Here is a 24429-nt window from a genome sequence, read left to right as displayed (position 1 = left end):
TAAGCATCTCTTAAGGAAGTATCTTGCAAAGGGCCTTTGAAGATGATTTCAAGGTAGCCTGGTCCCAAGCTTTAAAGGACTTTAAAAACCCTGTTTAGTTTAATTGGGTCTGGAAATGAATTTGAAGCCAGTGTGGCTGTCCCATTGCATTAAATTCAAATTGTCCAATCCTAGTGAACTATCTTTCAGCATGATTTTAATGGGACTGATGTTTCCAGATCATCTTCAAAGGCAGCCCTTTGTAGAAAGCATTGCAGTAATCGGCCTGGATTACTGAAGCACAGCTCTCTGCATCCAAGTAGGGTTCCTGAGCTGTTCCCTTATGCACAACTGAACCTACTTACTGGGTCCTGGGAGTTAAAATGGCATTTTTGCTAGAGGGTCTGGTGTAAAGAGGACGTTTGTTCGGGAAACAGCAGCTAAGCAGAGCTAGGACGATGTCCTCCTTTTCCCTACTAATGGAACCCAGGAAATTAAGATGGCAGTGTTGTGGGCTTGAAGGAGAGTCAACTGAACCAGGAATGCTTTTGACATTCCGGCAGTCGAACTGATGTAATGTGATGGACCATTCAAATATATTATCTCCCATCTGAAATAGTTGAATCCCTGGATCTCCATACTGCATGATTTATCTGAATCTGTAGGTTGGTACTAAGCAAGTGGGGTGTAATGATTCATGTGAGATACAGATATAAAAGAAATTGTGGTTCTCCAAGTGGCTTAGAACTTGGAGGTTAGGCTTAGAACTCCCTTCAGCCCTAGCCAGAATAGCTGATGGTGGAGTGTGATGGAATTATAGGCCAACACATCTTGAGAGCCGTAAGTTGCTCATCCCAGTCTAAAAGATGGAAGAGTTCACTGCATGAAATAGGATTGGTGCAGACAGCAGTGACTTCTCAGAAGGAAATCTAACGTACCTCTTGGCACGTGTTCAGAGGAAGAGAGCGCATACTACAAAGGGCAGATGTATGCAGAAGCCTTCATTGAACTCGTAGAAAAAGTATTTCATGATCTGCTATCAGGCATGCATAATAGGTTCCTCCTCGTTGATATAGTGGTCTATTAAAATCAACCCTGTGCAGTTTTCCCTGGCAACTTTGAACTCGTGGTAACTCCAGTGTTGTGGGGATAAATTTTGAAGTGTGGGAGCATATTTTTAATAGTCTGTGCTGTGGTGTAGTGGTGCCCAGGCCTTCCAGAATGCAGTCCTGGAACTTTTTGATTGACAGAACTCTGACGTTATCTACCAGCCCTGTCTAGCTTACCTATTCCTTCTGCACTTAGCTCATTCTCACAGTAGCGGAGGGTAAATCAACTTTCTCAACAACAGTAGATTGCTTCCTGTTGTAATGCAAGTGTTTTGGGAGCAGCTCAGTCCTGAATGGGCAGTGAAGTCCTATTGAGATCAAAGGGCTAGAGTTGTTTGTGGATGTAGATCAAGACAGATGTTTGCGTTTTTGGATTCACTTTCAGGGGATGGCTATGGAAATGGTGGTGATGAGCACTTACTATGGCAAAGTGTAACACTGCACCACAGGGCAAAATGCCCTTCAGCCAGTGTTTCTCAGCCAGAATGTAGGGATCGATGTTAACCCTGCAAAAGACTGATCAAGGTGGGCACAGTGAATCCTGCGACCAAGGTATTTGGAGTTGGACTTCTGTCAAATACCTCATATATCCCTGTCCAAGGCTGGCTGCACTTCCTTTACCAAGCACTGATATTTTTCTCCCATATATATTATGTTGTAGTAGAAATGTAAAGCATGTGTCCACATTAGAGTAACATTTATGAGCTAAGGAAGGACTGAGTAACACTTTCATCTTTCTCTGGTGAGATAACGCTTTTGTTGAATGTCAACCATGTTTGGAACGTTGGGTGTTTAACAATTATACGTGTGTCTTTTGCTTTCCCCTTAGGCTTGGAGCTTCCTTTTATGATGATGCCTCACCCTCTCATCCCTGTCAGCCTCCCACCAGCCTCGGTCACGATGGCCATGAGTCAAATGAACCACCTCAGTACGATTGCAAACATGGCAGCCGCGGCACAGGTGCAGAGCCCTCCCTCCAGAGTCGAGACGTCTGTCATTAAGGTAACTGTTGTGTTTAAGGAAGAACTCCAGGATCAAGAAAGGGAATGCTACCTTTTTCAAGATATATGCCCTCTAGAATGCGCTTCTCTGAACTGAAAATTGGTAAAGGTGTTTAATAACATATGCAGAGCACAATCCAGCCAAAGTGAGGTGCTTGCTGTTGTCCTCTCCCATGTTTTCAGAGGGGATCTTTATTTCTGAGAATGCACCAACTCCTGGAGGTCCCAGTGCTCACAAGCCGGTCCCAGGCTTGAACAAGAAGCATATTTTTATGGAGAGCTCTTTGGAAAGCTTCTTTACTGGACATTTTAATTGTTATTCTATACCTTGATCTCAGGGGTGTGCAACTTTGGGAAGCCTGGAGGCCATTTTTCCTCCCTCCCTGGGTTACATTTTTCTGTAACTGCCAGAATAATTTTAATATAATTTTAAGTACCATCTGTAATGGCTATGGAGTGCCAAAAGAGCCAAGATTAGCTTGCAACCAAATAGACACCCTGGAGAGAGAAAAAGCTCTGAAAGAGGAAAGAAGGGGCTGACAGACTCCACCTGTATGTTCAAGACTGGGCATCAGGAATGTCTGCCTCAGATGCATAGAGCTGCTGAATTCTTCAGCAGCCAGATCCTTTCTAAGGTACTTGAAGTGAAACATGCTTGCAAGAGGAAGCATAAGGGAAAGTTTCAGAAAAGCAGCGGGAGGTCACAGGTGAGCCCCCCCCCCCCCCGGGGAGGACTGGGTTCCGGCAGCCATGAATATTTGGTGGGCTACTAAAGCTCACTTCAGAATCAAACAAAATAGAAGCTGCTCCCTGCCTTTAATATTGCATATAATTTCACCCTCAGGCAGTCCTTAAATCGAGTTTTGTAGAATCGTTTATGGCGGTATTAGCTGCCACATACTGTTTGCCAGGACTATGTAGCTTTGAGGGGAGTTATTCAGTGTATGAAGATAATAAAGAATCTGTCATAAACCCCCTTTTGTGTGTCACACACCTCTTACTAGGGGCAGGAGAAAATAAAAGCTTAAAGGAATCAAAAATAAATAAAAAAGAATTATAACGGATGATTATGATTTCTCCTTGCATGGGATCTGAGGAAGGCTTTGGCAATGGAACTGGTTGGCACTGGTGTAGCAGAGTAGCTAAGGGAAGGTGGGATTACTGAAAAAGCATCTAGTTCAGATGCTACCGTTGCCATGAACTCATTCAGAGACGGTAGGAAAGCTGTGCTCTCCGGCACCATCTGCAACATGGGGTCCAATACTATAGGCATTGTTGTACGGATTGCAACCTGATGAGTTAAGTGTTATATAATTGTTAAATTACCGCCACAGTACGGTTGATGGCATTAGAAAGGAAGCCCCCCCCCCTTTTTTTTATTGTGATTTATATCCTGCCTTTTTCCTACAAAGGGCTCCAGGCAGCTTACATCATTCTCCTCCTCCATCTTTTCCCCACAACAACAACCCTGTGAGGTAGGTTGGGCTGAGAGTCTGTGACTGGCCCAAAGTCACCCAGTTGGCTCCATGGCTGAGCGGGGACTAGAACTCAGATCGCCTGAGTCCCAGTCCCAGCTCTTAACCATTACGCCACACTGGCTCTTTTCTTGTCCTTTAAATGTACAGCTTTAGAAAGAAGTTATTTAGCAAGTATCTCTAAAATCTGTCGAAGCAATGAGAAATAATTAACAGAACTTTCCTGGGAAAGTTTTCTTTAGATGAGATCTGAAATGTCATAATGTGTGAGCCATCCCGAGGCTATATAGCAAGGGGACGGCATACAGAAACTTTAAACAAACTAACTAACAAACAAACACACCTTATGCCCTGTTGTGGGAAAACACACTTCCACAGGGCTTTCTACTATCCGTTGATGGAACTTGGAGAGTTGTTTTGGGGGAAACAAGTTTATAGTGATTTTCTTAATGTGTCTTTGCCTTAACTGTAAACCACTTTGAAAGGACTTTTATTCTGGAAAAAAATGAAATATAAATAAATGTGGTAAATAAATGCAATAAATCAGTGCATAATTCAGAGTGTGCTTATCTATCCTATGGAACATACTGGGATTTAAATTATTTAATTAATTAGATTTATAGACTCCCATTCCCAAAGGCTGGTTACAATATGATAATTACAGATACCCAATTAAATGGAAGAAATCACAATTTGCTCTGTTCACCCTATCGCTGGTCTTCAAAGTCATTTTGAATTTAAAGGTCTTTCACTGCTCTCTGAACTTGGGTTTGGGGTGCCTGCAGGGAAGGGAATTCTGCACTGAAGGACAGCCAGCAAGGATGCCCTTGGCTTTGGGTGGATTATATACACATAACTTTCACAACTGATTCTCTTCGGTTGCAGAAGACAGAATTCATTTAGGCCAGTGCATTGAAGTACTGTGGAAATGTGGAATGTGGGAATATCAGGAGAAGGGAAAGGGATGCTTACTGCTCCATGCAAACTGAAATAATTCTACTGCTCTCATTCTGAACCTAAAACAGTTAAAACCAGCATGCCAGCATCCCTTCCTGGAGGTGCTTGACTTGCCACAGTGGCATGCGCCTTCGTTGAGGCTCGTCTGGATTAGCGTCCTGAGCTCTATGTGGACTGCCTCTGAGGAGTGTTTGGAAACTCCAGCTGGTGCAGAGAGCTGCTCTTGACTGGGGCTGCCTACAGGGAGCACACAGCTTCCCCACTGGAAGAGCTTTGCTGACTTCCAGTCTGTTTCCAGGCACAAGTCAAAATGCCAGTGATGAACCCAATATGGTCTGACAGCCGTATTGTCCCTTGGGAGACTGCTCAGGCTCTAAGAATTTCTGGAGAGGTCCTTCTTTTGGTCCACCTCCCTTACAGGGATGCTTGGTGGGAATGTGTGAGAGGGTCTTCTCCATGGCTGCCCCAAGGCTCTGGAATTCCCTTCCCAGGGGGCTCGTTTGGCATCCTCCCTGTTAGGTTCCTGATGGCAGGTGAACCCTTTATTGTTCCAACAGGCACTTGAGATTGATTTGGGCCTGTGAGTTGGACTCATTCCACTCTTTTACATTGTTTTTAGAGTTTTTAATTTAGACATTTTGCATGATTTTAAACTTAACCGATCTAATTATGTTTTCAACTTTTGTATGTTTCTATGTATAAGTTTTAATTGTACTTGTTTTTGATGTTGCGAGCCATCTTCAGACCCAGTTACTGGGGATAGGTGGGACATAAATAAATCTCAGAACGTTGAAATGGTGCAAGTGAAAATTTAAATTTCTGTCATGCTATGTGTGAGATCCTTGAAATGACGCACTCTCTGATTTTTCTCAGTAGGAAAGCTGATCTAGAGAGGCTTGCTGGCTTGACTCTCCTGCTGGCATGTCCCTGCAGTTCCTGTAGTTGTTCTGTCTTGTGTTGTTATCTTAAACTTGGAAACTTGCGCTCCGGTTCTGCTGTCCATCAGCCCTTCATTTTTCAAAGGCAGGGAGTTAAAATTACACTGAAAGCAAACATTTTCATTTTCAAATCTTGTAAAAGAATAAAGCCAGCACAATAATGAAATCAGACCATTAAGAATCAAGTAGGGAGGGCGTGGAGTGCCCACGTGAAAGGGAGACGAGAGCTGGATACTGTATCCCACCTGAAGAGCTTGTGCCCTTTCTGAAATGTGCTGAACATTAGATACCCTTTTTGTAATTGAATGTTGAGATCTGTGAGTTGGAGAAATAAGATCTCAGGAACGAGCAGGGACAACAGACTGTGACAACAGTAAATCACAGTGAGCGTGACAGCTGTGACCTGAGAATGCTTCAGGCTGGCAATGTCTTTCATCACCTGCCCATGGCTTCAGAAAGCCAAGCTTGTTAGCAGCCTCGACTTTGCCCAAATAAATGCAAGCGATACGAAGCCACACTGAGATAAATGCAACGACTCCGAGCCGATGGTAATATGTTTGTGAGCGGGCAGCCACAAAACCATATCAGAATCTGCATGTTTCCATGAAACACACATCGAAATAGCAGTTTGTGATGGACCATCTAGCCTGCATAACACCTGGCATAATGCTGCTTTGGTTACTGGGATGCCTTGCCCATTCCCAGTGGGAGGATGGGACAGGGAGTGCTATTTCCATTCCACATGGAATGAAGGTATATTAGGGGTTTTGGCCAAAACAGTGGCTTTGAAGCGTGAGATGTGCGTGTGCATATCTGAATCCTCTCTGTTACATGCATGATTCAGAAATCTCCCCCAACCACCCTTGTGTAATAATTTTTTGTTTCTTAAAGGCTCATTGACGCATTATGTCTAGTATACATACACAGAAAAATGGGATTTATACAGGTTTTGCTAATGTCTGTGCTGTATAGGTGCACAGGCAGCAAAAATTCCTCTTCCTTCCAAATGGGTGCAATGCCTGTTCAGGCAGACTGTATATTAGCGTGTGGGAAAGATAATCCAGCTTTCAGCTTTAGCCCAGCTACCTTCTCTTCTCCCAGGACTACTGGAGATGGCCTTCTTAGTCTGTGGCAGCAGAACAATTAGGAGCCTTTTAAGAACTTTAAAGGCAAACACATATATTATGGTGCAAGCTTTCATGAACCGTCCTCTTCATGAGCCCTGAGTTCCAGGCACTCATTTGCACGTGGATGGAATATGCAGTGTATTTCTGATGTGATTGTGTGCAAGGCTACTTTGGGAATCTTTCTGGGTGGTATTTTACTAAGCACACATGGACTGCTGCGTATGAGTAAATATCCATGTAAAAAGAAGGTTTGTGCAACTAATCAACTACCACCTGGAGATCACTTTTTTGCAGTGTTTAAAAATGCTCACAACTGCACATTCAGATTGCTTAAACACCACACCAAATATTCTATCTATCCATCTGACAATATATGCAGTTAGATGAAGATAGCTTTTTTGCAGCATTTTAACAGTTCATAAATGTTAAAAAAAAGATTAACTGGGGAGATCTCTACCTGAGAGTACATGGAACTCACACTTATGTTGAGGTGAGAACTAAAGAGCTGCAGCAAAAAAGCTTATGAGTTGCAGAAAAATATTTCCTATGCCTCAGAGAACCTTTACAAAACCAAGATGAGAAAACGCCGAACTCCAAAATTTGGGAGAAATTCAGACAGCAAGCATTTCAGAAACTTTCCTTTGAGAGAGAAAAAATAAAGAGGAGAACTATGAAACTTGATTCCAAACAAGTTTTTTTTCCCCTTAATGAATAAATCAAGTTCCATGGCTGTCACTCTAAATTCAGTGACTTTATATTCTGTGTTGCTTTTTCTCAAGGATTTTTCAGAACCACTCAAATGTCCTGTTACCCACCTTTTTCCGACCTGGGTAGTGGAAGAGGATGTGTACTGCAGAATGTAACCGGGGCTTTACACCTCCTCTTCAAGCAGCTTGTAAACAATAGTTTCTTGTGCTACTCCAACTCCTGTCACCAGCCCTAGGGTCAGTCTGTACGGTGCATTCCTGGACCATGTGTAGTAACGCAATTTTAAATACATAAAATATGAAAGCTTTTCTTGAATCCTGTTCAGCTTTCAGAGAAATCATGTGGGGATGGAAGTATGGAAGGGCACCAGACCCACCCCCAGCTTTCCTCTTTGTACCGAACAAGGAAAGGTCTTTCCTTGCACACTGAAGGGGTGCTCCTGATCATGGGAAGGAGTTTTAGACCACTCCAGTCAACAGTCATTCATTCATTGCATGTAAATATTGCCTTTTTAGAGAATCCCTAAGTGGTTTCCACATAAACATATGAGGAATCTCATTTTAGGCATTCCTACGTAATGTGGTAAGGTCAGGAGGTGATGGGGACACATTGGAGCAGAAAATCTTGAAGTAGGAGTTAAATTCTTCTTCACCAACTGCCTTCGCAGGTAGCAGAGTTGTCTTACGCCTGGCGAGAACACTTCTGCCAGAGGCAAAAGCAGGCTAGGATCTTTATTTTCATGATATTGAGTCTTATTCTCCCTAGTTAGGGAAGATAAGCCACTCCAGAATCAACTAAGAAAGAAAGAGCTTCCGAGAAGGAACTACTTCTGGTGAGAATATTTATGCTTCCAGTTTCCAGTTATGAGAGATCACATGCACAGTCATCCTTAGGGGAACTGTAAGATGTGATCATGACTTCCTATTCCTACATTGATGCTAAGCTGTTTCTGTCTCAGGTATGGGGAGCTGAGGAAATCCAATTGTACAGTACTAAACTTTTCAAAGGAGGTTTCTAAGCCTCCAGTCCTTTGTGGACCGACATGGTAGTAAGCTTCTCTGAATAATGTGGAATTACTATGGCATAGGGCAGTGTTGGAAACACACACAAAAAGTTTGTTTGTGCAAAGAATTAAGGATGCAGAAAAAAATTAGGGGGACCAGCCTCACCCAGTTTATGCCAGCGGGGCCTCTCTGTGTGTAAAAAGGCCTGACTGAGTTTTGGGTCAGAGGAAATGAATAGAGCATTCAGTTGTTTCCTACCTATTCGTATTCTACCCAGTTCCCATTCTACCAGAGTTGATCTGAAATGACAAATCTCCAGACTAATATAAACCACTCGTATGCCTCTGTTCAAATTAGTTTTTTTTATTTGGGTGAATATTGATATCTTGACATCTTCCTGGATTTGGGCTACTCACATCAATACCAACTACAGAAATAAAATCAGGTAAATACAAGAAACAGCTAATTAATAATAGCATGATCAACATCCAAAGATGACACTGGAAAGTGTAACTATTGTCTTAATGGTGTAGACACAAAAGTTGAGATTATCATTAATGAAATCTTCCATAAAATTTTCCCACTTGCCATGTCTAGGAAAAGAGTTGGCTGGAAATAAAATTCATATAGGACCTTTGAAGACAGTATATGCCTTTAGAGCTGGTCTGGTCCGGAAAAATTCAGAATACACCCTGGGCTTGTGTGTTCCCCCCATACCTCTTCCAAACCTTCTCTTTCCTCTTGACCTTTCCTTTTATTCATTACACAGAGAAATTACCAAATCACCCAAGAAGTGTGCAATTATGAGACACAGGATATTTGACACAGTGAGGAAGCGAACGTTGCAAAATAGAAACTTCCACCCAGGCCTGGTTCTCACTGCAAAGGGACATTTGTTATCCGAACTGGATCTCAGAGGTGGAAAATGGATACCTGTATGTTGGGCACCTTTAACATGGAGCTCAGGACTTTATGGCTTTTTCTTATCATCATGAGCTGCGGCCAGGTTTCCAGATGGGAAGATACTTAAAATAATTAGTTGTTCAGCATGTTGCAGTTTTCTTCATACCCTTTAATGCGGGCTGAGTTTAGAAGCTCTGTGTGTGGAGTTTTATGTCCCTGGTTTTTATTATCAGTAGGTTAGTTAGTTAATTAATTAATTAATTGTGCTAATTGTTAGCACAAAAAGTGCTCATGTTATCTTATCTGAGATAGGATGCATGCTTTCATTATTTAAAAAAAAAATGGGGTGGAAGTAATTTCAAGGGATTTTAGATTGATTTCTTCTCATGCAACAAACAATGCTTGCTATATCACCCAAACCTGGTTAAGTGATTAGCCAGGTTGTAGCCCCAAAATTAATACTATGGATTAGATCCTGGTTTAGACAGACCATGAGTAGACCCACTGAGAAAAATGGGGATGAAGTTAGTCCTGACTAACTCAAAGCTTTTTAATTAGTATTATTTCAGGAAGTGCATGCAAAATATGTATAAGTTTCAATCCCTCCCATTATCTTAAAGATCCCTGCAGCACTGAGAGATGATGCAGCGGTAGCTGTTGCCTTGATTTCTCCTGAGTCTAGTCATTCGTCTGTCTGCAGGCCCAGGAGCATAGACTGTATAAAAGTGGCACCTGTGGACTCTCTTACGGGACCAGAGAAAAATTAGATGGGAGAAGACATACTGTAGCTCTTGGGGCTGCCCCGTCAGGCAAGGTCTGTTTCCAACACAGGTTGCACAGAGCTCCTGAAATTTGCCAGAGGCCTCCAAAGAGTATTCTGTAGATCATATCATCAGGAGAATCTCTTAGCGGTATGGGATTATTAGCTGTCAGAATTTAGCCAGACTGCCTCTGTTTGCCCACCAATTCAGTCTGGTCTCCGTATATACTTTTAATGTAAGTAGCAAAAGACTGGAAGAAAACCAAATGACCAGAAACAGAACTCAATGAATCCCATCAATCCTTTCTGTAATGTAGGTCTCTAGGTCCATGCATCTTGTTCTGTTTTATGAAAGCTGTTTAAAGGTTAAGTGTATCTGTCTAACTAAATACATTTATGGAAGTTGTTAATAATTTCCAATCAACTACCTTTAAAGTAAACAATGAATGTTTTACAAAATCTGTTTTCCCAGAAAGACATGGAGGAAACCATGACTTTTGCATATCGATATTTTACCATCAATAGTTTATTAGTATGCTCTTTTTAGAGGAAGAGAGTATTTCAATTTATTACTAGCATTTCCATTTATTTCTGCAGCTAGTTTTGATAAAGACAGAAAATTGCAAGAGATTGCATATTATTGATTAGAGGAATTATGAAGCAAGACTATGAGGCAGAGACTTCAGGAATTAAATTAATTACGCTCTTACCTCTGCCTAGTTCAGTTGAATTTCTATTAAGGTTAAAGGGTATTTCACAAATGAACTGATACACTGAGTTTACAAAACATGCTCTCGTAGGCTTCCTCCTTGGTTCATCTTGTTATATGACAATAATAAAACTCATTATCTCCTTTGTTTCAGTCATAATTGCATTGTGTTGCCCTATGCATTTCTTCTGCTTTCTCTATATTATAATTTGTTCTGTGAAGGCATACATAAATATGATAAACATATTAAACTCTTAAAATAAATTAATTTACTATGCAACTCTGTTCAAATCTTATATGCTCACTGGATTTCATTTTAATGAAGCCCTTAAGAAGCTATCAGGCTAAACAGTAAAATTATGTATTAAATGAAATGATTACTTACATTTTCTGTGAATTTGTATGGAAATAGCAGTTAAGTGTATAGAAATAAATTGCCTGTGTTTTTCAGTTGTCTGCAATGTAACCCTGTATTTAGGAACAGAAAGCCTGGATAGAGACATACTGAAACTACGTGTAAAGCATGTTTTTAAACATCTGAATCGGCTAAATTGATGGTTTCCTCTTCAAAATTTCCCACTTTAAAATATGCAGTCATTGTGAAATCTGTTCAAAGACTTACACACGTTAGCCCTGTTCAGGCACATACCGCTTCTCATTGGATGCCAAGTTAGTAAAGATCTCACAGAACTGGACCCATTTATTCTTCTCATGCACATCCTTCACAGGATGTGCTTCCATGCTATTATGGGACCATTAGTTTAAAATCAATATTGAGATCTATCAAGAATACTGAGTGTGTTTTATCATTCTCTATAGAAACTCGGCCAGTTAATTTTGCCATGCCATGCACCTGAGTAATCTTTAATTTGACAGTGCATTGGAACTTGAAAATCAGCTAATCCAGACTCATCCCACCTTGGACATGTTACATGTCTAGTGTTTGTCCAGCTATTTCGGGATTAAGGATCAAAAGAACTTCAAATGGCTTCCCAATTCAGGATATGAACTGTATACAGAGCAGGAGTTCAGCTTGGTGTTACGGGCTCATGTGTATAACCAAGAACGTTCTGAAAGTAACATTGATTTGTAATGGCGTTCTTTTGTTTGTCTGTGTATTGATTTGCTTGTTTTCCTTGATGGTGTGCAGGAACGCGTTCCGGACAGCCCTTCCCCAGCCCCATCCCTTGAAGAGGGCCGACGGCCTGGCAGCCATCCATCATCTCACCGTAGCAGCAGTGTATCCAGCTCCCCTGCCCGGACTGAAAGCTCTTCGGACCGAATTCGTGAGTCTCCATCTTTTTTCTCCTACCACTTTGCTTCCATTATCTGGTGGAAGCAGGGCTTCACCACTTTTGCCAGTAAAGACTATTTGTGAACATTCCACTCGTCCATTTTACAGTATCAAACATCCTGCTGTTGACATAACTAACAGAACCTAATGGCATGATGCACTCAATACAGAGATAGAAAACACATATCAGAAAACAATTTATTACTTCTGCAATAATGAACTTTCACAGACCAAGACTGCATGAATTCTGTCCCTGTATGTGATATCACACACCAGCCAAGTGGATGAAAGCACCTTTCTTGTTATTTTTCCAGGCAGGCAAAGCACAATAAAACAAAACCGTAAGAGGCACATTTTAAGCACTTGGTGGGCTTCTGTATTCACGTTGTGTAACAAGCTGCACAAGACTGAATCAAAATATTTGTCAAGAAAACCAAAGGATAGCACAAACATATATCTCGATCTGTTTGTTTGTACCCTGTAGCTAGTATACATAAAACTTGACCTAACTTTACTTGAAGAAAATTGTGTTTTACCTAATGGTATTGTGCTAACTTGTACATCTAAATCCAACTTAATTTCAGAAGTTCTCTCTTTAAAATAATAATCTCTTTATCATTCTTTTTAAGAGAATAGAAGACAATGATTATTTGCATTCATATATTTCCCATAGTTCTATCTGGAAAGAAACACCCTAGAATCCTTAGTTTTCAGTATTTTCAGAACATGATACATTTTATATATGATACCTCTCAAATTTAAATTAAACAGTTTTCTTATTTATACATTATCTTATTGGGTCTAATATTAAGTGGAAAATTCCTTGAGTTTGTGTTCCAGTGTTCAGTTAGTGTGGATTGATTGATTGATTCCACTAATATCCTGCTTTTTCCTCTGAGGAGCTCATGATTCTCTTTTTCTTCCTTTATATGAAAATACAAAAGAGATAGAAAAAGATGGGGATGGAGGAAACAATGAAAGAGAAAGCAAAAGGAAGAATATGGCATAAAACATTTGTTTCATTCATTTTATTAATGTTTATTTGCCATTACTCAAAGACAGAAGAAAAAGAGGGGAAAGGATTCTACACTTATATTTCAAATAAATAAATAAACAATAGGCAAACCACATATCTAAATAGCCATCCGCATGAGATGAATAACAGAAGGAAATCGCTATAGATGCCTCCTTACCTGATCCTCTTCATTTTATCTTTAACATAGCCCTGCAGGTTAGGCTGAAAGTCAGTGACTGGCCCAGATTCACCCAGTCAGCTTCATAGCCAAGCGCAGACTTGAATCCAGTCTCCCCAGTTCTGGTAATATAATAAAACGATCTAAACACAGAATCCATTTTGAAGTCAAATCATCTCTTTCTTGAGGTGCTTGCCCTTCTTCATTTATTATGGCTTAAATTATTTCACTTGTTTGTTTCAGTAGGAATTGCTAGTCTTTCTCATGTTCTTATATCTAGGAAATAGTTACCCTTTTCCTTTCAGCTCTCACTCCATAAATCATATGAGGCTGTTCCTATTGTAGATACCAAAAATTATCCAGAAGGATGTTGATATGTCCTCGCTGCTTTTTCACAATTCCTGTTAATATGCCGTATGGACGACCAAGTTGTTTAACGGGAGGAGGTGGGAGTAGAGATCCTCTAGAGCAGCAAGGGGTCTCTACTGAGAGTAATGAAGAAAACGGCACTCTGCCTTGCAGAAAAATAACGGGTGTCTATATGACTTGCCTTCTGTCAAGGAATCTTAAATGGTTCGAAGAATTCATAGTTCTTGGAATCCATAATTTGTGAAGACCTGACTCCAACATTGTAAGGTTGGACAATGTTGGAGTCATTGTGACTATCACAGTGTGACTATCAAGTGGACCCACAGTGGGAGTGAAACATGCATGCCCTATGGGTAGATGTGGCTGGAAAGTTGGTGCTTTTCCACCATTAGACAGGTTCTATTTTGTGTGTCACAATTATTGTGGAATTCATTAACCGTGACGTATCAATTTTGGTTTCTTGTCTGTCTGCATGGTGCAAGCAGCAGTTCATCAGAATGGTCTGTCCATGAACCAGATGTTGATGGGTTTATCGCCAAATGTCCTACCTGGTCCAAAAGAAGGTGACTTGGCTGGCCACGATAGTGGGCATGATTCAAAGAGAATGCACATGGAGAAAGGTAGACAATTGTTTCAAATTATTGTTTGGTTGTGTAAAAGAAAGAAATGTTATAGGCTAGACATCACGTGATGTGGTTTTTCATTCTAATTCCTCCACTGGTGATGCACAAGTGAAAGTGGGTAAATGGGAAGGGAAGAGTACTAGCTTCATGTTTATTTGGGAAGATAACATAATTTCTTTTGTGTGTGGGAGGACATGCTCATGTAGTGCATTAATTACTTTAATAATAAAAATTAAATTGTAGAAATTATTTAATAATGACACTAGAAAGGGGAAGAAAGTGATTAACATCTCACAGTGAAATACAAATATGAAAATGTAGTCCTTATCTGTTTCACCTTTTAGATGCCCTTTCTTCGGGAATATTTCATTGAGGAATTATTTATGTAATTGGTATGTGTCTGTAGTTGATCAAAGAAACAGTCACTTAAAGTCAACTACTATGAGATAACTGTTGATGGCCATGTTTTGGGAAGGAAGAGAGGCTAAATTACTTAGCTCCTGCAACTGTTAATAGTATAAAATGAGACTGGCGGATATCATGCAATTTATTTTAAATTTAATCAGCCATCTGACTGAAAATGTATGAGCTAGATTAATGTCTATTAGTTTTTCTATCGATTATTATGCCATCTTCTTATTTAGTTTATATAGACTTCTGAGGTTACTCACTTCTCTATAGGAAACATTAAGCAATATCCTTATTTTTAATATTGCAAAAATACATTTGAGGGAGACTATAATTTTGTGTACATGATATATAGACTTTTAGTGACTTCCTTGGGAGTGAGAGAGGATGAGATAATAGGGGTTCCACTCAAAGAGAACAGCTTGGTGGCAATGCAGGGCGAAGCCATAATAGTAAGTGCTGCGGTACATCTGTATGGAATTGCTGCCGTAGTGAAGATTTTAAAAGAGGACACATTTTGTGGCCTCATTTAATAGAAACAAAAGGTTCCCAGTTCTGTTCTGCGCAGCTACTATGAGATATGGAAAGTGAATTAAAATCTGGACACTTGCATTTTGGACAGGTGGCATCTTTAATAAGATTACACTAAAAATTAATGGGAACAACATTTCTTTTATACAAATCATTAATTTTGGTTCATTGCACACACAACCTGTTACAGCTCCTTGTATGCCCCCCAGTTAGTCTCTGCAAATGTTATCCATGCTGGGAGTGTGATACGAACAGACTTGCTTTTAATTTTTAGGAACTGTCTGTGCTGCAGCTCATTCAGATTTATAATATAAAAGTATAGATCATCCTGTTAAAATCCTGTAGACGCTCAGCGAAGTACTTAAACATTTCACATAGTTTCAGTGACGAGTGGGACTTCTTAAAACTGCCCGAAATGTATGGTGCTTGGCAAGGATGGGTCTCCATTCATACTGAAAGTGCTGAGAGTTCTTTTTCTTAAACATTCATTGTTTAGGTCACAGTCCTTCTTTTGTCCCTTTTCCTCCCCCGCCCTTTCTCTGCTACTGAATTGGTTGTAAATATTCATGGGTTATCTAGATTTATAGGGTATACTAAATTAAAAATTGTTTTCTGTCATGACTGCATTTATCATATCTCCTGAGCCAGCCCGGTAACTTTTAGGCCAAGCTCACCTGTATTAAAACAAGTGATTTCACTTAGAGATATTTGCACAGATAGTAATTATCTATTTGCATCATTATGGACCTGCAGTTCAGATATGCAATTTTGTTTCTGACCACCTTTAATAATTCAGAATCGTTAATCATTATTACAGGTGGAGAAATGAATGCAAACCAAATAGATTCAGGCATTTATATTCTTAGGATGGAAAATGCCTTGTCTGCATCACTTGTCTATTAAAAAATACAGAACTTTTGAGCATTAAGCACTTGTGCATATCTCCGTTTTCTTCCAGGACACATTTGTGCTAATCCATCAATTGTAGCTAAAATGACTTTTAATAACGACAACTGTGAGGTGTTGAAAAAGCTCCTTTTCTTGAATTAACCTCTCCTTTATTGTTCCTCCTCCCTTTTTTAATTCAAATACTCTAATGTGAAGGAGAATGTTAATTTACCTTCTTTGGAATGTTTAAAAAATGTAAAACAATTTTATGGCAATAAACCTTTTAATGATTCAAGTCTTAGGACAGGAGGAGAAAGACTTTCTATAATCACCTTCATAATCATTAAGTTAGTAAGTTTTTTACTTTTAAAAAAAGTTTTATCTAGCCACACTGAATACGTATAGTTACTTAACTATTTAATGAGCATAAATTCATTCACTTTGATACAGGTTTGTTCCTATGTTTGATCAATGGATTATATTTATATCCCAACTTTTTTCTTTCAAGGAACTCGAAGCAGCTTATATAATCTTCCTCCTCTCAGCTATCCTGTGAGATAGCTTAGGCTGATGGCCAGTGTCTAGCCCAAAGCCACCCATGTGAGTTTTGTGGCCAACTGAGGACTGGAACCCAGATTTGCAGCCTACAGCCATCCCTCTGCCGTATCCCCCTTGCATTTCAAAAGGCGAAGCAGCCAACTCGGGGCAGATTTAGGGATAACATTACAGGGTAGCCAGTTGTTAATCATAATACTACATGTACAGAACCATAAGTAGCAGCAACCATGGTTAGGATACTGCCTCTGTACACAAAATCCTTTGGTCTGCAACTAAGGAGTCACATTCACATAAAATCAACAGCAAATGCTGGGGTTGGGGAGAGCGCAATTCATTAGTTTTATGCATCTTTCAATGATTTATGCAAAATAAATGCACAAACCACGGCACATTTCCTCCTCTAATCCTGGGCTCTTGGCAGTAGGCCCTCTTAATTCAGTTGTGTAGAGTGTGCTACACAATGAGGTGCTGAATGTTCCTTATGAATAACTGCTTTATAAATATGTTGCTATATTTAATTATAAGTGGAAATTCTGCAAGCCAGACCCAAAGCCGAATGGAAATGATGTAAACCTGTGTGTTGTTCTCAACCGATTTTGAATGTGTATGCTGAATTTCCATTAACTTTTCATAAAGTCACCGACTTTTACATTTTCAGCATCTCCAAAACCAAGTTTAAAAAAGAAAGCCAGTTTGTTTAAATTCTAAAGTACAACATGGTCCATGGAGATAATCTTCACACTGGGCCCAAGTTTTAATCAGAACAGAAGTCTTACCTTTTTAGGAGCCTGCACGCCAGAGTCAAATCTTTGTTTTGGATGCCACTTAAAAACATTGTAGTATAACAGATAGACTTGTCAGGACGTGAGCATGCTCTCTTTCAAATGTTAAAATAATTCTCAACAAGGCATTTATATTAAAAAGCTTATTTCCCTCAAGGCAACAAAGAAAGTTAACAATACTGAAAAGTCTTCAACCTCTTCTCCCCAAGAACAAAAGCACATTATCTTTAAAAAGTGGATTAAAAGCAAAGCTAAAACACAACTGCACTACTACTATCAGAACTTTTAATCAAATGCACATTTGGAAAGGCATTTTTCTCCATACTGCCGAAAACCATGCAGGGTCAGCACCGGGCGAATCTCCCCTGTCCACAAGGTAGGTTCAGCTACCAGACTTGCTTCATGAGGTGGGAGCTCTGAAGAAATGGCTCAGCTAAGAGCCAGCGTATGCCTGGAGGAACATGTGGAAGAAGTTGGCCCTGATGCTGCTTGGTTTCCAGGAAATTGGGTTTTAAAAGTGAGCTCCAGCACTGATTCGCACAAGCAGGCTAGCCACCTCTTTGTGCACCTCTGACCTGTGGCTGCCTTTCATGGGTAGCTCCACATAGAGCGCATTCCAATAAACCCGTTCCTTTCCTAGGAACTGCCATGGCATCTGAAGTGGGGGAAAGGCTACTTACTCCTTGGAACTGATTTTGCCTGCACACTTAACAAAAGTGCCAGATTGTATTGTGCTTAATAGGGCATCAGATCCAAAAGATTATTCTGTCTGCATCTATTTTTATTTGCTAGATTGACACCAATGGTAAATGAACCCTGAATGTAACTCCACAGTGTAGAGCATGGGCCCTCAGATTACGGCCCACGGGCTGGATCTGGCCCGCCATGCCAATTTATCCGGCCTGCCTCAGAGGTTTTCAACTCGCCGCGTGTGCACCCAGCAGCGGCTTGCTCATGTGGAGATCGTTTTGGACTCGCTTGGAGAAAACGATCTCCGCGCAAACAAGCCGCTGCCTGGTCCCGCATGCCCTCCCCCGGCTCGCCGCACACGCCTCCCCACCTCTGCTTCACCCTGCATGCATGCCCTGTCCACTCACCGGTCCACGGCCCGTGCCGGCACCGCCTTGGCGGCCCGCACCCACCGCCGGCACCTTTCAATTGGCCCCCTGTTGAAAAAGTTTGAGGACCCCTGGTGTAGTGGGAATATGTTCCTTGAGATCTAATTAAAAGGAAGCTCTTAGGTTGAAAACTCTGAGATGACCTCAGTTTTAAGCAAAAAAATATATATTCACAAACTTCATAACAATGTCTGGTGAAAACCATTTTGAAAAACAAGCAAAGAGCAAATTAAGCAATGAGCCTTTTTTTTTTTTTTCGGAGATTTTTTCTTGACAGCCTGTATGAAGCTGTTACAGATTGTCAGCAGTGTCTCAGTAAGTCAGATGCACCTTATCACAGACATCAATTGAGAAATCCAAAGAAATTGCCTTTGTTTATACAAATAGAGCCTATGAATGTCTAGAGAGACATAATGAAATTCTACCTTGCTAAATAGGAATATGTCCTAGAGCTAAAAGTGATTCTAAGCAGATAAAGGTGCATGTGTGTGTGAAGCAGATGACTTCAGTGCATTCTCTGACTGGGCATCCTCCCATTCTTCCATCCCCTGTTAAGGAACCAATAGTTTTCGCTACTTTTGTGTGCAATCTGGCCAGCAGGGGGCGCTTGTCCACATTCTCTTGAAGGCTTCTCACAAGTTTCTGGTTGGGTAGTATAGTGAAAGAAAAATAGAATGCTGGAATAGAAGAGGTTTTGATCAGATCCAGCAAGGCTCCCGTGCACAAGCCTCCTGCTTTCCATATATTTTTACTCACTGACTAAAGGAAGATGGTAGTGCTGGCAGCTTGCCCTTGGCACTTATCTGCATCCATAAGCATTTGGTCAGAATGAAGAAGCCTGTTTGGATCACATCAAAAGCCTCTCTAGGCCAACATCCCTGTGACTCGGGTAGCCATCTAGAGACCTATGAGAGAACATAAGCGCAACAGCCACAACCCACTTGCATTTCTTATCAACTGCTACAGATCTTGGAAGCCAAGCAGGATGGGTGACTTTAATGTTGAAAACCACCCAGAGAGCTTTGGCTAGGGGCAGTATAGAAATGTAAAAGAACAACCACCACCACCACACTGGCTCTGACTTTAGAGATACTATAGAGTCATCAGAGAAGTAGTTATTGACAGCCTTAGTCTCCATCCATCTGTCTAATTTCCTTTTAAAGCCGTCTGGTACCTTCTTGGCCTTAGCAATGGATGATGATTCTAAACTATGTATCTGTAGAGGTATCCCTCCCATATAGATGCCCATCTTGTGGTACTTGCAATTCAATTAGACCCCTAGCACTTGATTGTGTACCCTTATCTCTTGGTTACCAGTTCTGGAAAAAGAGTCCTCAGGTTAAAGAAGCACTTCCAAAGAATTTGCTCCTAAATTTTAAATGGGATGCCCACTGAATTATTACAGCTTTAGCATTCAAGTACCTGGAGTTGTATCTTCCTATCTCAGCCTGCTTGTACCTTGAGAACTGTGGGGAAGGATCTTCTCTACGTGTTTTCCGTATCTTATAGAACCACAAGGGGACAAGCCTCTGTGCTGTGTCCCCCTTACAGTGGAGCACTTCCCTTTTACACATACGTTTAGCATCATCTGTGCAGTTCTTCTTGCACCAAGTTAAAACCAGGCATTATGCCTCTTGTGGTGCTGAAGGCCTGCCTGCCTCTCTCTTGCTTCTATTACTCCTTTTCTTTTCTTTTTGAGGGAGTGTCGCATTTTGCCACTACTTGTTGTACACCACAGCAGCATCTGTAAGTAAGATGGACAGTTTATCCATTCTTTTAAAAGTTAATCGCAGCCCTGAAGTTTCACTTTTAGATTCCACTGAATAAGAAATCGGAGCCAATTAGAATGACAACTACAACCACCCACACAAAGCCACCCCCGTCATGTTTCTGTGGAAGTGATTGTAGTGGGAATGAGGGCCAGTTGTTTGGCCACGTCTCTGCACTGAGAGGGACCAGATGGTCCAGTCCTGTGTAGCGCTGAGAATATATGCCTTGAGCCTGAGTTAAATGCTTCAACCCAGCATTCCCTGCCCTGTTCACAGGGTCATCTGGAGGGCCATTGCCGGGCTCTTTCAAAGGGTGAGCTGTCCATTAACAGCAAGGGGGAAACATCTCCACATTTTTTTTCCTTTAACTTTTAGGTGGTGGTAAGAGCCATTGTGGTGACAGAGCTCCCATTGTCAACTGTCACAACAATGACCAGCCCCCTGGGTCCGTTGCCTGTTCCCCTCAGAAGGAAAGGGTCCAGGGTTGAGGGATGGTTCATGGTCATCCGATTTGCTGCTTCCACCTGATGATTATATTTAAAACTAACAAACCATCTGCCTCTGCACCAGTGGTAAGGTCACTTCCTCACAAACCCTTGGGAAATTTGTCCCTAGTTTAATTTTAAATGTATTGTTCTAAAGTGCTTATGAGACATGTAAGCTGCACTTGGAAATGATCAGGTTAACAAACTTCAAGTCATAAGTCATGCATGAGTAGACAGAGAAACATCCTAAAACCTCCCAACATTGGCCAGCTAGCCATGGGAATGCTGGAAATTATAGGATATTTTATCTAAATGTTCATAGAATTGTGCCTTAATTAGCTTGTGTTTATTAACTGGGATTGAACCGTTTGTTCTACAGAAAAGCAACATGCTAAAAGATGAAGAATATGTTGAACTCTTGCAAGAAATAGTGGGAGAAATTAAACCAGAGTTTTGAGTGTCACTGTTTTCTAGGAATAGAAACTTAACCAATCTATCCAATCAGTTGGAATCTGTGATAAATGGAAGGTTGTTGCTCAGTGGTTGAACAGTTGCTTTGCAAGTCAATCTGTATCATTCCCAGCTAGGGCTTGAAAAGACTCCTTTTGGGAATTCTGGAAGTCTGCTTCTAGCCTGACAATCTAGATGGACCAGTTACCTAACTTGTAGCATTCCTGACATCATCAGAAATTATCTCCACAGAAAGTCTGAGATGAAACAGATTTAAGTGTTCAACTTGAGAGGACTTCTGTCCTGAAAGGCAGCATAGAAAGGAAGCCAAGACGTGTATTCACTATTTATTTATTTATTTATTTATTCGAATTTAGAGGCTGCTGAATAGCCCAACAGGGCTCTCTAAGCGGTTAACAACACTAGAAAACAGGCCAGCATACAAGTACGGAGGGGAGGGACCCTGTAGGTAGCAGAATGAGCTATTATAACCAGGAGTTAAAATCAATTCTCAAAATACGTGCAAAAGAGGATGGGTTTTGCCTGGCACTGAAATGAGAATAGTGATGGTGCCAGGTGGCCCTCTTTAGGAATCAAACAGAGTTGTAAAAAAAAAACCAGATTCATTTTTAATCCACTTGAGTGCTACTGGCTGCCATCTGCCTCCATTGGTTTCTTATGGTTCCTTTGTGGATCAGAGCCAGGTCCAATTCACTATGCACAAGGATCGTGGTGGCACTAAAAATACCAGTAACCAAACAAGGTAATCATATGATTTTGGTATTGCTATGATGTGAGCACATTTTCCAAATCTAGTAAGTATACTTATTATTGTTATCACTGCCTGACTTGTAAGAATGTTGAATAAGCAAAGAATTTAACATAAGTGGGTACAGAAATCAGTGGACTTCCACATTGCTTAATCCAGCATATTATTTATTTTTTTTCTATTTACATCCTGCCTTTTTCCTACAAAGGGCCCAAGGCAGCTTACATCATTCTCCTCCTCCATCTTATCCCCACAACAACAACCCTGTGGGGTAGGTTGGGCTGAGAGCTTGTGACTGGCCCAAAGTCACCCAGTTGGCTCCATGGCTGAGCAGGGACTTGACCCCAGATCGCCTGAGTCCCAGTCCCATGCTCTTAACCACTACACCACACTGGCTCTCATTCTCATTGTTTCTTCATTCACAGGAATTCACAGGAAACAATTCTCATTGTTTCTTCATTCACAGGTTCCTTTAGCGGTGGATTTAACCCATGCTTTTTCTAGGATAAGGTTTTCCTTGGTCCTCTGGGCATTCCATTGCAATGCAAGTGTTATTGTTGCACAGCACATACATGCTATTTTTGGTGCTTTAAGCAAGCCCTTATCTAATGGGCCGCACCTGTGGTGCAGTGCATGGAAATTGCAGCATAACTCTGCCCCTAAGAGAAAATGACATGAATCCTGTCTTAGATATACCAAGGGTTACATCCCGAATTACAAGGCAAAAGCCAGGAATGGGATAGCGAAGGAACAAATGCCATGTAAAAAAATTAACCTATTCGGCCAACACAAATGGGAATTTCTGATTCCTGAGCTCTTCTCCTCCTCCTTTTCCCCCCTCAGTCCAGACACAAAATGGCATCCTTATCAAACTGTTGAAAGGGTGGATTCTGCACAGGCCTCTCTACAATGGGGATCCCAGCTCTGACCCCATGGCATTAAGGAATTTTAAGATGCATCCTACACTGACCCTGTGTATCCAGTTTCTCCAGGAACCATGGAAATTTCACACAAGATCTTCCTTATACTATTTGATGCCCGGATCCAGGGGTATCAGGCCTGGATCCAGGAGGAGCAGGAAGATGGAACAGTTACATTTGCTTTATGGAAATTGCCTGCTGTGGGGGTGGGCTTGGATCTGGGCCTGGATTCTGTTAATGATTACAAGTTGTCTTTTAGATAACCATTGCAATCCAAATAAAGATTTGCAAAGTATATTTTCTCTTTTTGGAGGGAGATAATTTCCCACAAAATTGGTTAGTAGAAGAGATAAATGCACAGCTTTTGAAACAGTGTAATGCACCAGGTTTTTTCTGCTCCTTCTTACAGTGATAACTGAGAGGAAATGACAAAGAGCTTCTAGTCCTTATGAAACAGGTGCTTTGTTCTCCTGAGTGATTGAATTTTAGAGCAGACAATTTCTGTTCATACTCAAGAAGTCACGGTTCACAACCAGCACACAAAAATCGGAGCTGGGGTATGAAAGCAGATGACCAACTGCTATTTCTCTCATTTGGAAGCAGCAAATAGGGGGGGAAAGCACATACATTTTGTACAATAGCTCCTGTGCCTATATAGAAATCAGTGTAAGAAGTTACTTTTGCATATATAGCCTTGGAAAGTTCCATATACATAACAAGGCTTAGTGCTAAATTTCAGCTAATTTTTTTAGCTTCGAGGTTGGATCTGTGAGGACCAAGGACCAGAAATATAACTATGTTGCCTTTACTTATGATCAGATATTACCTTATAAACAAGAGTTTCAAGTCTGTTGGATTCTGCTCACTTTAACCTCTCTGCACTACAGCCTCTTCCTAGTATAGTATTAGAATTAAAAATAGTTTTCCTAACCAAACACCTGTAGTATACTTGCAATGGATTTTGGGTTGTTTGCTAGTTTTATGGACTGTTAAATTATTTTGAAAATCTTTCTATTACATGTAATTTTACTAATGCTTTCTAATTAGAAAGTTTAATCTCAGTGAAGAAAAGAAATTCACTAAGTTCTTCTGATTCCTGGCCTGAGGTTCAAGTGAATTTAAGAGTTCTGATCCTAGGGTGAGTGATCTTATATTTTTCTTGGAGGTCTGCCATATGTGAATCCATGTTCATATGTGCATGTGTTTTTCTGAGCTGGACCTATCCTGAAAAGAATGTACAAGCGCCTTCTTTACAGTTACAACTCTGCAATGAGTCACACATGGCGACACCTCTGAGCATGGAGCAGCTGGGCTCCTAACCTGCCATGGTCAACGTAGGGTGGCATGTCGTTTGCCTTGATAATGCGCGTCCTTTCTCCCCACTTGAAAACATCCCAGACTCACTGTGTCTGCCTCACCATTCTCACAACTGCACCCCCTACACTCCCCACATTCCCGGCTACACATCATTGCAGTAGCTCTCATAGCAACATCACAAGGTGTCTTGTGCTGTGCCAAAGCTTGGCTGATCCTGAACATGCGCTCTGCAGATTCTTAAAGCAAAAAAAGAATATGGGGACAGATATGCCAGAGGTTAGTTTT

General features: G+C 40.9%; 1 protein-coding gene across 2 annotated transcripts in view; it reads left to right on the top strand.

Annotated features, from left to right (window-relative positions):
- Positions 1-24429, top strand: part of DACH1 (dachshund family transcription factor 1) — a 396438-nt gene that overhangs the window by 269045 nt on the left and 102964 nt on the right. For both annotated transcript variants that reach the window (XM_044437902.1, XM_044437901.1), the window contains exons 4-6: positions 1918-2090; positions 11821-11956; positions 14012-14146. In XM_044437902.1, coding sequence (XP_044293837.1) covers positions 1918-2090; positions 11821-11956; positions 14012-14146 — 444 coding nt within the window. The remainder of the gene's footprint in view (positions 1-1917; positions 2091-11820; positions 11957-14011; positions 14147-24429) is intronic.

Source organism: Varanus komodoensis, unplaced genomic scaffold (assembly GCF_004798865.1).
Source record: "Varanus komodoensis strain SLA01 unplaced genomic scaffold, ASM479886v1 scaffold31, whole genome shotgun sequence".
Lineage (NCBI taxonomy): Eukaryota > Metazoa > Chordata > Lepidosauria > Squamata > Varanidae > Varanus > Varanus komodoensis.
This window is presented reverse-complemented; position numbering and strand designations above follow the sequence as displayed.